General features: G+C 41.6%; 1 protein-coding gene across 1 annotated transcript in view; it reads left to right on the forward strand.

Annotated features, from left to right (window-relative positions):
• Positions 1–16,341, forward strand: part of LOC109918284 (hemicentin-1-like) — a 417,033-nt gene that overhangs the window by 319,710 nt on the left and 80,982 nt on the right. The window contains exons 64-70 of the mRNA XM_048613389.1: positions 1,406–1,565; positions 2,542–2,666; positions 4,787–4,970; positions 5,106–5,203; positions 8,734–9,009; positions 12,545–12,735; positions 16,207–16,288. Coding sequence (XP_048469346.1) covers positions 1,406–1,565; positions 2,542–2,666; positions 4,787–4,970; positions 5,106–5,203; positions 8,734–9,009; positions 12,545–12,735; positions 16,207–16,288 — 1,116 coding nt within the window. The remainder of the gene's footprint in view (positions 1–1,405; positions 1,566–2,541; positions 2,667–4,786; positions 4,971–5,105; positions 5,204–8,733; positions 9,010–12,544; positions 12,736–16,206; positions 16,289–16,341) is intronic.

A 16,341-nucleotide genomic window follows, 5' to 3' on the forward strand; every position in this document is an offset into this window, starting at 1 on the left:
AGATATCTTGAGCTCTCTGTGAATGGTTGTTTTCCCAATTTGCTTTTTCACCTAGCACTGTTTTTCTGAGATAATGAGAAAGCCACGTGGGGAGACAGAGAACAAGCCTTCTATACTGCTGATATGAATTCATGTTCCTTTTTCTTCTGTGCTGCTCAAAGCTGTAGAAATGTTATTCCAAAGTCTAACTTCATTGTTAGTTAGCCAATTTGGAAAAGCTGTGAGCCTTTAACCTCTCAATGTATAAAAATTTTATATACTTGTGAGGCAAACGGGAGATGCAAATTTTTTTCTTGATTGATTTTCCTGCCTTCAATGTTTTTAGAAAAAATGGTTATTCAAGGCACATGATTTAATTTATTACTTATAAGTCTCATGCCGCTTGTCTCAATTTGTGGCCAGGTGATCAGTGCAGCCATTTTAGTCCATGTTTCTTCATTTTTAAAAATCATTTTAGTCCATTAATTGTCTCAAGTTAACTATCAGATGATGTAAGTTAAAATGTGATTGTTCGTATTTACCACTATCACAACAAGTGTCAGTCTAGATTTTGTTCTTCAGCCTGTAAAGTAAGAATTCAACTCGTATTCTTTACTTAGTGGCACAAGTGCTACCCACTGAGTTATGACTGACACTGTAGAAAACTGAGTTCTATGTTGTGGGGTCTATCAAGAGGAGTTTGAAATAAAATAAAGAGATAAAAAAACGGAGAATGTTGGAAATACACAGCAGGTTGCCAAATAAAAATGGCATGTTAAAGTTTTGGCTGTAAACTGTTCAGAATATATGAAGAATGCACAGCTAAAACATCAATGCAATCATCAAACTGTCTTTACTGTATTCACATCCACACGACATACTGCGTAGCCTGCTGTGTTTATGTTGCCCTGTACAATAATGGCACATTTTTGCCTGTTGCAATTCATTTTGATTTCTATGTCTATGATGTTTCCACACCATCTTTTTATAAAACTTTATGACAAATGAGTCATAATGACTGCTGAAACCAATCTCAGAAAACCATCTCCTACTTACCCAAGTATCACCTCCATTTCTCGCACTATCTATCATTGTTTGGGGTTGTCAGCTGATGTTGAAAAATACTTCAAAATCCTTTACTATATTACAACAGTTCTCTACACTTCCAAAATGCCTCATTCACTAAGCGATTTGAGACATCTTGAGGAGGCGATGGATGCAGTATAATTGCAACCGTTCATTTTCTTTTACATGTGCAAAGACAGTATGTAAGCATGCTAAGGCACTTAATCTTCAACTTGCCTATTTATAATCCACAGGCCATCTAATTTCCTCTTGGCCCCCGAATGTTAATCAGAATATACATTTTCCAAATAATGATTATGTTTATGAATTTTTTGTTCATTTCATTTTATTCCTTTCTCAGTGCCACCGAGCATTCTTGGCTCAAACGTGCCCACTGAATATGATGCCATGGAGAATGAAGATGTGAAATTGGAATGTGTGGCTACAGGAGAACCAAAACCCATTTTAAAGTGGTTCAAAGATGGCCAACCATTAGAAACACTGACAAAAGCACACTTCAAGTGAGTGTGTATTTCTTTTTACGTCGCCACTGAAAGATTATTTGCAAGATGTGATTATATATTAAGTACAATTGGCCTGTACACTTTAGCATTTATAAGAATAAAAGGTGATCTCTTTGAAATGTGTAAAATTATTTGAGGACATGACAAGGTACTTGCTGAGAGGCCGTTTCCTTGGTTGGAGTGTTCATGGTCCTGAGGTTAAAGCTCAGTCCAATCCCCAAGTTCTTTATTGCCCTGCAAACTATTTTTACCCTTAGGTGTTTATCCAGTCCCACTTTGAAAGCCACTATTTAATTTGCCTCTATCACACTCAGGTGAAACATTCCAGATTCTAATCATTCACTGCATGTGAGAAAGCTTTTCCTTATATTTATTGCCTTTGGTTCTTTTTCTGTTTTTTTTTCCTTTATTCATTCACGGGATGAGAGCGTGGCTAACTAGGCAGCATTTATTGACCATCCCTAATTGCCCAGAGGGCAGTTAAGAGTCAACCACATTGCTGTGGGTCTGGAGTCACAGGTAGGCCAGACCAGGTAAGGATGGCAGTTTCCTTCCCTAAAGGACATTAGTGAACCGGATGGGTTTTTCCAACAATCAGCAATGGATTCGAATTCAAATTCCACCATCTGCCGCAGCAGGATTCAAACCCGGGTCCCCAGAACATTGTCTGGATCTCTGGATTAACAATCCAGCGATAATTCCACTAGGCCATCGCCTCCCCCTTCCCCTGATCACCATAAGGCACTGCCCCTTGGTTCCTGAGCCTTCCACCAAATGTCTATCTATGCTGTCTGGACTAAAACCCTTTGACTGAATTTCATGGACAATTGGAATTGATTTGGTTGATGGCACCAGGGCACATGATGAAACCTATTTCACTAGCCTCATGTGAGACTCAATGAAGGTAATTGGTAATACGAAATATTGGTTGTCTATTTGATCATGAGGTATTTGTTTTCTTCTCATTCTGTAGTTTGACCTCAGATGGTAGTTCCTTGGGTATAAAGGGAGTTTTGGTTTCAGACATGGGAAGATATACTTGTATGGCATGGAATACTGCTGGAGAAGAAACAAAAATGTTCATACTCAATGTACTCAGTAAGTGAACATTCAAACTTTCAAGTGCTTACTGCTTATTCTCCATTGCAAAATTTATCAGTTGGAAGGCCTGGATTTTGTTACCTCCATCTGTACCAGAATGGAGAAGGAAGATCCTTAAAAATGGAGAGGTGGAATCACATTCCACCCTCATCCTAGTTTCCAGTATTTTAAGAGCTCAGTCAAGCATTTGTAATGAAGCCATGTGGCAATTGTATCAACCGGAACAGACTGAACAATTGGCTAGATATTCATTTTGCAAGGTGAATGCTCGTCTGAAGTCCAAATGATTGACAGACTCAGCCAGATCGTGGATTATTTATACTGCTGCAAAGGGGACTGGTGCTCAAATTCTCTGACCATTTTATGATTTTGTAATAATCTTATTTTAAATGGCTTTTCAATGATTGTGAATTTATTTGGATAAGATAAAGAGGTGTTAAGTGAATTAAACATTTATTGATTGGGGCTTTAATTTGCCATGTTTGATTGACAGTTTTATGATATTGTAATGCGGAAAACTTGTTTCTAAGTGAATGTTAAATGCATAATTTTGTTTCTTTAATTTCATGAGCATTACAAAAACTTGCCTTTATTTAATGACTCATGAGTTCTATGTTCAATGGTTATTTGGTGAGTGGATATTGAACTATCTCCACAGAGGCCGGTATCCCATCACCAAGCCACCCTTTATTTACATGTGGAAAGTCCTTGACACTGGTCCAGCTTCCTCAGAGCTAGCTGTCAGAGGGAACAGAACCTCTGACACTCCCGTTTATATCTGTCAGCCAGGGCTCCCTGATTGGACCAGATTAACAGCCCTAATCAGGGAGTGCATATTCTATGAGATCTACCTGGCTGTCCTCATTACAATGACTACAGATATGGAAGATGTAGGGGACATGGAAGATATGGGGACCATGAAAGTGGCACAGAGAAATGAAGGGTATGCAGGAGTGAGGGCTGTTGCCCAGGGGACCTAGCAACCATAAATACAACTGAACCGATGCTGCAGTAAAGGGATGTGGCCCTTCTAACGAGTCAGCTTTGTCATCCAGCTGTCTCCATTGCTGCCATGACCCTGCCTCCGGAAATGGAGAGCTCATCTTCAACCCACGTCTGCCTCCCTAACATGGAAATAGGACAGATGAACTCCTCCAGTACACAGACAGGATTGTGGCATTGGGAAATGCCAGGATCCTAATATCTGTCTGAATCAGGAAAATCCAGACCAAACACTTTTCCAACGTATAAATGGGAGTGTTAGGTAAACCAGTTGTGTGGGATTTCCAACTCACCCATTTTTCTCATAGTCAACATTTTCATTTCTGAACAATTGATTGTATTGTATTTTAACTTCCCTATGCTACTCATTGTTTGTGGTACATTACACGAAACAGTATAAATGGCAAGTCACTGTTGTAATGTAGCAAATGCAGCTTATGAACATAGATATTAGGAGCAGAGGTAGGCCATTTGGCCCTTCAAGCAAGCTCCAGCATTCAATAAGATCATGACTGATCTGTTTATGTTCCAAATTCCACATTGCCATCTACCCCCGATAACTTTAGATTTTTGCTAGGCAAGAAAGTCAATCTATCTCTTCCTTAAAGATAGCCAATGCCTCTGCCTTCACCATCTTCTAAAGCAGAGAATTCCAAAGTAGGACAACCTTCTGAGAGAAGGGAAATTCCTAATTTTAAAATAATGTCCCCTAATTCTGGACTCCCCCCACAAATGTAAACATCTTTTCAATATTCACCTTGTCAAGGCCATTCAGGATATTGTAAACTTGAATAAAATCACCCTTCACCATTCTAATCTCCAGTGGAAACTGGCCCAGTCTGTCTAAACTGTGCTTCTAAGACAACCCACTCATTTTGCATATTAATTCCAGACAGCAACCAATTTTGCACAGAACAAAGTCCCACAAGTGACACTAAAATGATAATAAAATGTTGGCTGAGGAGTAAACATTGGCCAGGAATACTTCAGTTCTGCACTGTAACATCAGCTGGGATAAGTGCTTATGTCTCCAGGCACCGACATGCTTTCTGTATAGATTTCCTGTTATTTTTCCATAAGTCCAAATTCAGTTTTTCATTTTCTGTTGTCCTCAGTACCTCCGAATATCAGCGGGGTCTCCAGCAGTCCTGAGATCATCACAGCAGCGCTGAATGCAGCGGTTACACTTGAATGCAGAGCTGCTGGTACCCCTACCCCACAGCTCACCTGGTTAAAGGATGGATTACCACTTCCCATCTCATCCCATGTGAGGCTGCTATTGGCTGGTCACATCCTGAGGTAAATCCTTATATGAGTTGTGGCTGAGAAATTGTCTTGAAGTCTTTGCGTCTGTGAAGTTGGTGTCTTTGTTTAAATATTTCTTCAGATTTTTACATATACTCAGACAAGTTTTATATGAAATCTGTTCCTCAGGATTGCTCAGATTCAGATTTCTGACACCGGAACCTACACATGTGTCGCTGTGAGTCAGGCAGGCGTGACAGAGCGGCATTACCACCTGCAAGTCCAAGGTGAGCAAAACTTTCTGGCGGAAAATTTGAGTTTAAATCTCCCGCCCTGTGCAGTTCATGTTTCTTTTTTATTCATTCGTGGAATATGGCCATCACTGGTAAGGCCAGCACTTATCATCCGTCCCTAATTGCCCTGGTGAATATGGTAGTGAGCTGTCTTCTTGAACTGCTGCAGTTCTTGGGGTTTAGAGATATGCAAAGTTCTGTAAGGAAGGGGATTCAGGATTTTAACCCAGCAACGTGAAGGAAGGGCAATGTATTTACAAATCAGGATGGTGAGTGGCTTGGAGGGGAGCTTGCAGGTGCTGGTGTACCTAGCGATCAGCAAAACTGATCAACAAAGACAACCATATAGCATCCGATCGCAACTTTTCCACAGCGATGTGAATGAAACTTCACCTCTTGTAAAATAAGTAACCAAGAAAATTGATAAAGGCAGAGTGGTAAACATTGTTTACTCGAACTTTAGTAAAGCCTTTGACAAGGTTCCATGTGTAGACTAATTAGTGAAGTTAGATCACATGGGATTCAGGGTAAGCTTTCCATTTGGATACAAAATTGGCTTAACGGCAGAAGAGAGTGATGGTGGAGGGTTGTTTTTCGGACTGGAGGCCTGTGACCAGCTGTGTTCCACAGGGATCAGTGCTGGGTCCACTTTTGTTTGTCATTTATATAAATGGTTTAGATGGAATATAAAAGGCATGTTTAGTAAGTTTGCAGATGACACCAAGTTTGGTGGTATAGTGGACACTGAAGAAGGATATTTAAGATTACAAACAGATCTCGATCAATTGGATCAGTAGGCTGAAGAGTGAAAGATGGAGTTTAATTTGGATAAATGTGAGGTATTGCGTTTGGTAAAACACATAAGAGTAGGACTTATACAATTAAAGGTAGTGCCTTGGGTAGTGTTGTAGAACAGAAAGACCTGGTGTTTAGGTACATGATGACAGTCACTCTCACCTAACCCCTGATGTTCAGCTCTTTTGTCCACATTTGGACCAAAGCTGTAATTAGATCAGGAGCTCAGTGACTCTAGCATAAATCAAACTGAACGTCAGTGATCAAGTTATTCCTCTGGCGCTTGATAGGCACTGTTGATGATCTCTTCCATCAATTTACTGATGATCAAATGTAGACCAATCGGGTGATAATAGGCTGTGTTGGATTTAAGAACATAAGCAATAGGAGCAGGAGTAGGTCATTCAGCCTTTCTGTCCTATCCTGCCTTTCTGTGAGATTGTGGCAGATCTGCCCCAGGTCTTAACTCCTCTTTCATGCCCATTCCTCATAGCCCTTAACTCCTTATACTTCAAAAATCTATCTACCTTTCATTAAATACTTGGAGCAATCTATCATTCATAACTCTGTGGGGTAAGGAACTGCAGGTACTTGCTACTCTTTGAAAGAAGAAATTCCTTTGTATCTCAATTTTTAAATGAGTGCTCCTTGTTCTGTATGTCCCCCAGTTTGAGAGTTCCCCACTAGTGAAAACTTCTTCTCAACAACTAGTCTGTAAAAACCCCTCAAAATCTTGTATGTTTTATAAAATCACCAGCTACTCTTCTAACCTCTAATGTTTAGCTGTTCTCAATAAGTCACCCACTTTGTCATAGGAATCAATGTGGTGAGTCTCTTTTGAACTGCCTCCAATACCAATATATCCTTTCTAAACTCGAAAACCAAAACTGTACACAGTAGTCCAGGTGCAGCTTATCAACACCCTATACAATTAGAACAAAACTCCGGTATATTTAAGCTCCAGTCCCTTAGTAGGAAAGCCAAAATTTCATTTGCCTTCTTGATTACATGCTGCATCTGCATGCTAACATTTTCTTTTTCATGTACAAGAATAACTATATCCTTCGGCACATTATGGAGTCTCTTTCCATTTAAATATTCATCTACCTTTTGATTTGTCCTTCCAATTTGCTCTGCTTTTTGTACAAAGAATATACATGGGTATTTTTCTACATTTTGCGTAGCTGCCAATGTTATAGTTGTATTTGAGCAACTTGGTTAGTCATGCAGCTAATTCTGGAGCACAAATCTTCAGTATTATTGCTGGAATGTTATGAGAGCCCATAGTCTTTGCAGTATCCAACATCTTCAGCCATTTCTTAAAATCACAATGAATTAATCATATTGGTCGATGTCTAGCACCAGTGATGCTAGGAACCTGAGGAGAATATTATTCAATGTGGTAAACCACATTTCAACACTATTACTGACCATCTACTTGACTGGATTACTAGAGAAGAGACTAACAAGAGAATCTGCTGTCCCATTCCGGTGATGATAGACATTAGAACATGAATAAGATTACAACACTTTGAGCCCACTCCACCATTCAGTAAGATTATCACTGGTCTAATTCTGTCCTCAAATCAACTTTCCTGCCTACTCCTACCCACAGAATCCTTAACATCACTTTAACTCTGGATGATCTTTTAAATGTTCACACATTCCCTTTATTGGAAAAGCTGGGGTAAGGGCAATGGCTCATTGTTCGGATCTCCATTAAGATTCAACCAGAAGAAGCTAGGATAACAAGTAGTTGCAATTAAGTAACACTGAGATGAGTTTTAAAAGCCTGCAGTTTACAGATATGTAAGCTAAAAGACTAGTGTTTCTCATTATTGAGTTTGGAGAACATTGACTTATGTGGTGTAGTGAAGAATAATTGGGAATAGAGACCAGTTAACATCAACCCTCAGAGGCAGCAATGAGAAAATGACCAGATGATCACTATTAATGATGTTAGCTGAGGGATAATTATTGGCCAAGATCTACCCCACACTTCTTTCAATTCTGTAAGGAGTTTTATTCATTCACTTGAGAGGGCAGTTGGAGCCACAACATTGTAAAGAGTTCCTGGACTCTCCCTGCTTAATCGTTACTGGGCAAGGGGGCTGCAACAGCTTGTCTCTGGTCCTTAGGATTATCTGTCTCTGTGTCTTAAAGAAGATGATGGTGCAGTGCTTGGAGTAGAGGCAATTAGGGCCAAGGATATCTAATTCAGGGTATATCAGACACTTTACTGCAGGTTATGTTTGCAAGAGTAGTTCCAATGATGAACATCAATTACATAGATTGGCGAAGTTGTTTTCCTTAAAGAAAATAAGATTAAGAATGCATTTAATGGAGGTGTTCAACATCATGAGGTACTGGATAGGGTAAAGAGGGAAAAAAACTCTTGCTATTTGGAAGGAGTGAAGATGAGAGGACACAGATTTAGGGTAATTAACCAAGGAAGCAATGAAGTTTTGAAGAGAACCTTACAAGCATTAGGTGGTTCAGTTCTGGAGTGTGCTGCCTGAGAGTGTGGTTGATGCAGGCTCAATTGAGGCATTCAAGAGAGAATTTGATTATCTAAAAATGAACAATATGCAGAATTACAGGGCTAAGGCAGGGTAGTGGCACATAGTGCAATGTTCATTTGGAGAGCTGGAACAGACATGACAGGCCAAATGGCTTCCTTCTGTGCTATAACCGCTTTGTGATTCTTTGTTCCCAAATCCCCTTCCCAGTTCCACCCAGATTTGACAATCCCGGAGACTCTGAGAAGATGATGGTCATTAGAGGCGCTTCTGTGTCTTTCACATGCGATGCTAGTGGAATCCCACCCCCTGTGTTATCCTGGTTAAAAGATGGTGAACTGCTAGTGCTCAATGACCTGATTCCCAGGAGTCATGAGAAGAAGCTGCAGTTATCCTCTGTTGACATGAGTGACTCTGGATGGTATTCCTGCATTGCTGTGAATGAAGCAGGCAAAGCCACAAGACACTTCAACTTGGTCGTCATGGGTGAGTGAAATGTGCACATGAATTTGAGAATGGACAAAATCTCAAAAGGAAACTTATCATCTGATCCAATTGACAATCTGGAAACATATGTAGCTCTACATGTCCCCTTTTCTCATTAGATCAACATGCATCCTTTCCTCTTAAAGCATATTTCTCTCTCACCTTTGGTTTTGATCTCTTCTGATTAATCAACCAAGCCAATGAGTGGTAGTGAATACCTCTCTTCTATGTCTTTACTTGTGTCATTTCAAATTATAAAAGTGATCAGAAAAGACAATTATACCCCATCCCAATTTTTCCATGGCAATATGAAATGAAACTTTACCTCTTGTACAATAATTCAATAACATCTAGAAAAGAGGAGCAGAACTGAAACTATGTCCTTCATTGTTGAACACATCAACATACAGTATGACCATGTCTCTGCATTTCCTCTCTCGTTTTAACTAATCAGAATGTGATGAGACACAGCAGAGGGAGTAACTCTCACTAAATCAATCCTCATGCAATTTCGTACTCTAGAGGCAGCTGTGGCAGGGTGGGTAACATTCTCTCCTGAATCAGAAAGTTCTAGCTTCAAGTCCCATTCTAGACTTGAATACAAAAATCAAAGCTGACACTCCAGTGAAGTATTGGAAAAGGGCTGCACTGTTGGATGTGCTGTCTTTCAGGCATTGTGTTAAACTGAGGCTCCATCTGCCCTTTCACATGAATATGAAAGATTTTGCATCAACATTTCAAAGAAAAACAGAGAAGAGTACCAACGTTGTCCTGATCCTTATCACTCAATCAACATCACAAAAGCAAATGATCTGGACAAAGAAATAGAGAAAATAGGAACAGAAGTACACCATTCAACGTGATCTGTCTCAGTACCCTGTTCCCATTGTCACCCATTTTCCCTTGATCCTTTAGCACTAATAAGTATATCTGATTTTTCTTAGAAACAGTCAATGTTTTGGCCCTTCCACCCCAACCTTAATTTTACCTGGACCATCTCTAACACCTCTCTCCCCTTCCTGGACCTCTCTGTCTCCATATCGGGCAACCACCTAGAAACCGATATTCATTTCAAGCCCACCGACTCCCACAGCTACCTAGAATACTCCTCCTCCCACCCACCTTCCTGCAAAAATGCTATCCCCATTCCCAATTCCTTCGCCTCCGCCGCATCTGCTCCCAGGATGAGGCATTCCACTCCCGTACATCTCAGTTGTCCTCATTTTTCAAGGACCGTAACTTCCCCCCCTCGGTGGTCGAGAACGCCCTCAACCATGTCTCCCACATCTCCCGCAACTCATCCCTCACACCCCGTCCACGCAATAAGAACCAAAAAAGAATCCCCCTCGTCCTCACGTACCATCCCACCAACCTCCGGATCCAATGCATCATCCTCCGACACTTCCGCCATCTGCAATCCGACCCCACCACCAAAGATATCTTTCCCTCCCCACCCTTATCTGCTTTCCGGAGGGACCACTCTCTCTGTGACTCCCTTGTCCGCTCCACACTCCCCTCCAGCTCCACCACACCCGGCACTTTTCCCTGCAACCGCAGGAAATGCTACACCTGCCCCCATACCTTCACCCTCACCCCCTTCGCAGGCCCCAAGAAGACTTTCCACATCAAGCAGATGTTCACCTGCACATCTGCCAATGTGGTATACTGCATCCGCTGTACCCGGTGTGGCTTCCTCTACATCGGGGAAACCAAGCGGAGGCTCGGGGACCGCTTTGCAGAACACCTACGCTCGGTTCGCAATAAACAACTGCATCTCCCAGTCGCGAGCCATTTCAACTCCCCCTCCCATTCCTCAGATGACATGTCCATCCTGGGCCTCCTGCAGTGCCACAACGATGCCACCCAAAGGTTGCAGGAACAGCAACTCATATTCCGCTTGGGAACCCTGCAGCCCAATGGTATCAATGTGGATTTCACAAGTTTCAAAATCTCCCCTCCCCCTACCGCATCCCAAAACCAGTCCAGCTCGTCCCTGCCTCCCTAACCTGTTCTTCCTCCCACCTATCCCCTCCTCCCACCTCAAGCCGCACCTCCATCTCCTATCGACCAACCTCATCCCGCCCCCTTGACCTGTCCGTGCTCCCTGGACTGACCTATCCCCTCCCTAACTCCCCACCTACACTCACATTTACTGGCTCCATTCCCGCCTCTTCGACCTGTCTGTTTCCTCTCCACCTATCCTCTCCTCTATCCCTCTTCTATCCGCCTCCCACTCTCTCCCTATTTATTTCAGAACCCCCTTCCCCTCCCCCTTTTCTGAAGAAGGGTCTAGGCCCGAAACGTCAGCCTCTCTGCTCCTATGATGCTGCTTGGCCTGCTGTGTTCATCCAGCCCTGCACCTTGTTGTCTCGGATTCTCCAGCATCTGCAGTTCCTACTATCTCTGATTCAATGTTTTGGCCTCAACAGCTTTCTGTGCCAGAGAATTCCACAGGCCCATCACTCTTTAGGTAAAGAGATTTTCCTCATCTCAGTCCTAAATGGCCTAATCGGTATCCTTCGATCATGACAGCTGGCTCTGAACACCCCGGTCATTGGGAACATCCTTCCTATATTTACCCAGTCTAGTCCTGTTAGAATTTTATAGGTTTCTGTGAGATTCCCCCTCATCATCTTCTGTTACTGTTCACTGTCTTCAAATTGCCCACCACGTTTCTTATATTAGAATATTTCTTACAAACAGTTAAGTACTTTTAAGTGTAAAGGATGTCCTGTGGTTATGCAAGGTGCTTTGGAATTTGCTAGTCTTTCTCTAATTTTAAGCCCAAATGTCTGAGCTCACAATTAGTAAAATAGACTATTTCCACTTGTAATCTTTAGCTAGATTGCATTTCAAATTATTATACATCCATGTTTAATTTTAGCAACTGTTGCCATGACAGTGACCTCCTGGAACTCCATGCACCCTTTAAATCTAGATATCATCAAGGTAACACATTGTCCTTCACATCTGCCCACCTGACATTGATGTGAAAAAAATATCTTCTCTGGCTGTTAAAGTTTCTTGAACTTGAGCAGTCAATAATGGAACTAAACTGCTGTTATATTAGCACAGTTCAGTTGACAATGTCAATCCCATTCCCATTTGTGGTGACTGCATCCATTTTGAGTTTTGAACACAGACTGTTGGGCAATTTACACACATGTATGTACTTTTACTTGTTGGTAGAGCTCATCACCATGGTTTGTTACCATTGTGATATAAGGACACTATGATAAATTGTATTCTGAACTCTTGCATGTGCCCATGTTTAATTGCTCCAGCATTTGAGGACCTTTTTCACCTACCTGGACCCTAATCTCTGGAATTCCTTCTTAAGCCATTTTACCTACATGTCCTCCATTAAGACACACCCTAAAACTCACCTCGCTTAGCCTCTTACATGACTTTAGTGTTTTATTACAATCAAGGTCTGTAAGTATGGAAGTTGTTACATTCGAGAATAGCAGTAGGAATCATTGTGAAACTGGAAACTTGTAGTGTTTTCCCTCACAGAAACCATTTGTCTTTGTAGAGCCACCGCAGCTTTCTGACTCTGAGATGCCACAGGAACTGTCTGTTGTGCTAAGTAGTCGACTGGAGTTGGCGTGCACAGCAGTGGGAGTCCCTGATCCTGAAATAAGCTGGATGAAGGACGGAGTGCCTCTTGATGGAGCAGGCTTGATACTGAATGACGGAAAGATGCTTAGGATAGAAAGTGTACAGGTAGATAATTTCTCAGTTTATTGAATTTTATTTCCTGCAGTAGCTCTTTTCAAACATTTAGGTAGTGATGTTTAAAAGACCCCAGATTTTAATACAGCAACGGTGAAAGAATAGCATATGGTTCCAAGTGAGAAACTAGATATGTCTTAGAGAAAAACCTGCCTGGTGGTGGTGTTCCTCTGTATCTGCAGGTTGGAAGGTGCTGTCAACAGAGCTTTGGTGAGTTGCTGCAGTGCCTCTTGTGAATGGTACACATAGCTGTCATTGTGTGTCAGTTTTGGAGAGAGTGATTGTTGATGATGTGATTGAGCACCAATCAAATGGGCTGATTTGTCCCTTTGAACTTCTTGAGTGTTGTTGGAGGTGAATTCATCCAGGCAAGTGTACAGTATTCCATCATGCTCTTTATTTGTGCCTTGTAAATGATGTACAGGCTTTGGGCAGTCTGGAGGTTAGTTACTTGCTGCAGGATTTGCAACCTCTGGCAGTGGATGCTGGATCAGTTGTTAATTTTAAATCTACGATAGATAACTTTTTGTTAAGCAAAGGTATTAAGGGATATGAGCCAAAAGCAGCTATTAGGAGTTAGGCCACAGAACAGCCAAGATCTCATTGAATGATGGAAAAGCCTCGAAGGGCTGAATGGCCTACTCCTATTCCTTTGTTCCTCTGAGCTGTTCCTGAGGTCACAGTAGCTGGTCCCATTAAATCTCTAGTCAATGGTAACCTTCAGGATGTTGATAATGTGGAATCATCAATGATAATACTGTTGAACATCATCATAGAATCCCTACAGTGTGGAAACAGGCGCTTCAACCCAACAAGTCCACACCGACTCTAGGAGCATCCCACCCAGACCCATCCCGCAAATCTACACATCCCTGAACACTAGGGGAAATTTAGCGTGGCCAATCCACCTGGTCTGCATATCTTCGGACTGTGGGAGGAAACTGGAGCACCCGGAGGAAACCCGTACAGACATGGGGAGAGTGTGCAAACTCCACACAGATGGTTGGCCAAGGGTGGAATCAAACCCGGGTCCCTGGTGCGGTGAGGCAGCAGTGCTAACCACTGAGCCACCAAGCCGCCTCACAAGGGTGCAAAGATTAGTCCCGCAACATCAAGGGACAATGGTTAGTTTCTCTCTTATGTGGGAATTGAGTTAAACCTTCTTACTGAGATTTAATCCAACCCCCCAGCTCCCATCTCAAACACAGCACAAGGTAATGTGAACAATGTGATTTGTGCAATAGTAATAAATAGTTATTTTTTCTTTAGTCAACTGAGTGTCGTGACACATGCAGACTACTTATGTATGAGAGACTTCTAATCAAATTCTCAGAAGTCACATAAGTAGACTTTATGTTTGCATGATGTCAATCTCACACTCCATCCCCAACTTCACATATTACACATTCTGAAGGCAAAATAAATCAACCGCAGACTTAATCAACTGTAAACTGATAAAAGGCAGTGATTAAGGGCATACCAGAATTTAACTAGAACCACAGAACCAGCACAACACTGGGAAGCTCTCCCTGCATATCCTGTAGTCACCTCCTGCCCTTGGAGAGCAAACAGCTTGCAACTCTTTCTGGAGCCAAGTGGAAAGTAATTCCAATTCCCGTTTTGTCGTACAGTTTCTTTAAATTGGCCACTGAGCATTCAAATATCTTCATAAAAGTTATCAGTCTCTACGTCATCGTAACACATTAATTGTCAGTAAGGGGGAGTGTGAAGAAAGAATCAAAGCAAAATTGTGTATCAGAAATACTCACACTGGTCAAATAAAGCCTCCTGCCAGGGACTGCAAAGTAAAACCAGCAAGAGGTGCGAGGAACTCTAAGCAATAACTAACTTTACGCTCATGCAGTGTGTGGACTGACATTCCCAAAAGGCAGGCAGTGATCTCTACCAGCTCTAGACAGCTAAATTTCTCAGGCTGTGGCCATGCCCTTGTGTTTAGCAACAGCGTATGCTCACAAATTCAACAGTGCCACCGTCAACATGCCTGCTATGTTACTTGGATGACAAAGTCCCTTTAAAAAATTTGGAAGTGAACGTGATGCTGAAGATGAAATCAGAGCACAGAATGCTCCAGTGAAATGTTGGGCGATTGAGTTGTGTCCTGTTGGGAGGCACCACCTAGTAATATAAATGCAAGGTTTTACAAGATGATTATGTTTTGTAATGTCTCTTTAACTTAACATAAAACAGAATGCCCTCGAAAAGTGGCATGGTGTGAAGTTGGATTGGAGTCTGCCCACCATTAGGCCGGGTGATGGTTACATGGGACTCAGATCAAGGATGAGTAAAACTCAAGAGCCATGTTTCACATCTGACCTCAAAGAGAGAGTCAATTCTTTCAAGCAGTCTGATTTTTAAAATACCCTGACAGAGAGAAAATCTTTCTGAGAGAAAGCAGAGGGAAAAAGACTGTTTCTCTTTTAATTACTGGATAGATCATGGGTTGGAAGACATTCTCTGCTCAAAGACTTGGAACCTGTGGAAATTTAAGGGCAATGGTGGATTTGGCCTGGCCAGATCAGGTGGAAGGAATCTCCGGTTAAGCCATGCTGCTGGAAGTCACTTCAGAAATTCTCAGAAGGCCAGGGGAAATGAAGGTTTTCAATGGCACTGGAAATAATGGCAGAATAATAGAGAGAAGTAAGCCCATTGGAAAGTGATAGTAACTGTGGACTGTCTCCTGTAAAGACTGACATTCTGTGGAGAGCATGTTGTCAAGTATATTGCAGCATGGGTTTTTTGATTGTGTTAACGTGCTAATAAGGATGTATTTTCAGTAATTTTAAAGTATTGGTTGCTTTTAAGTAATGTTGCATCAATGTTAATTTTAGTTTTATTAGTTACAATAATTCTTAAAACTTTAAATCTTGTTGTGCGATTCTTTGGTAAAATAGTCACTAGGAATTCAAATCTCTTTTTAAAAGTCATAGTCTCTATGAGGATCATTACCCAGCAGGAATGAACTGATTGATCAAAAGGAGCATTGGTCCTGCAGGCTTCTGTACAGCATTCACAAGGAAGGAAGGAAACATTCTGCATAACCTAACACACCCTACAAAAAGCTGATCCTGTCATTCATTGTGTTGTCTTGAGATAAGCTGTGGTCTTGGACATATATCTGTGAACCAAGATTCTGCAGCTCACATTACGATAGGCAGGCGGGCAGATCCTGTTGCCTATCCTACAAACATGTGTCCCCCACAGGGAAAGAATTTAAAATCAGGCACTGGATCACTGATGTGGAATTTCTGTTTGATCTCTATGTGACCCAGTCTGAAAACAGAAAATAACTACTGATTGATTTATTCTGTAGCTGAAGAGAGGGCAAAAAACCTAGATTTAAAAGCATCTAAAGCTGCTAACAATTACATCACTTCTCTTTTAATTTGGGATATATTACTGCTATATTATTGGACATAATGTCTGCACTATGGTTTATTGTAGGTAGAAGACGCTGGACTGTATACCTGTCTAGCAACAAATCTGGCTGGTGAGGATCAGCTGCAATATTTAGTCGGAATAAATGGTATGGTTATGTATTTAAACATTTCTCTTCCATGCTTTTCTCATTATAAATGA

This window comes from Rhincodon typus, chromosome 28, assembly GCF_021869965.1.
Source record: "Rhincodon typus isolate 14 chromosome 28, sRhiTyp1.1, whole genome shotgun sequence".
NCBI lineage: Eukaryota > Metazoa > Chordata > Chondrichthyes > Orectolobiformes > Rhincodontidae > Rhincodon > Rhincodon typus.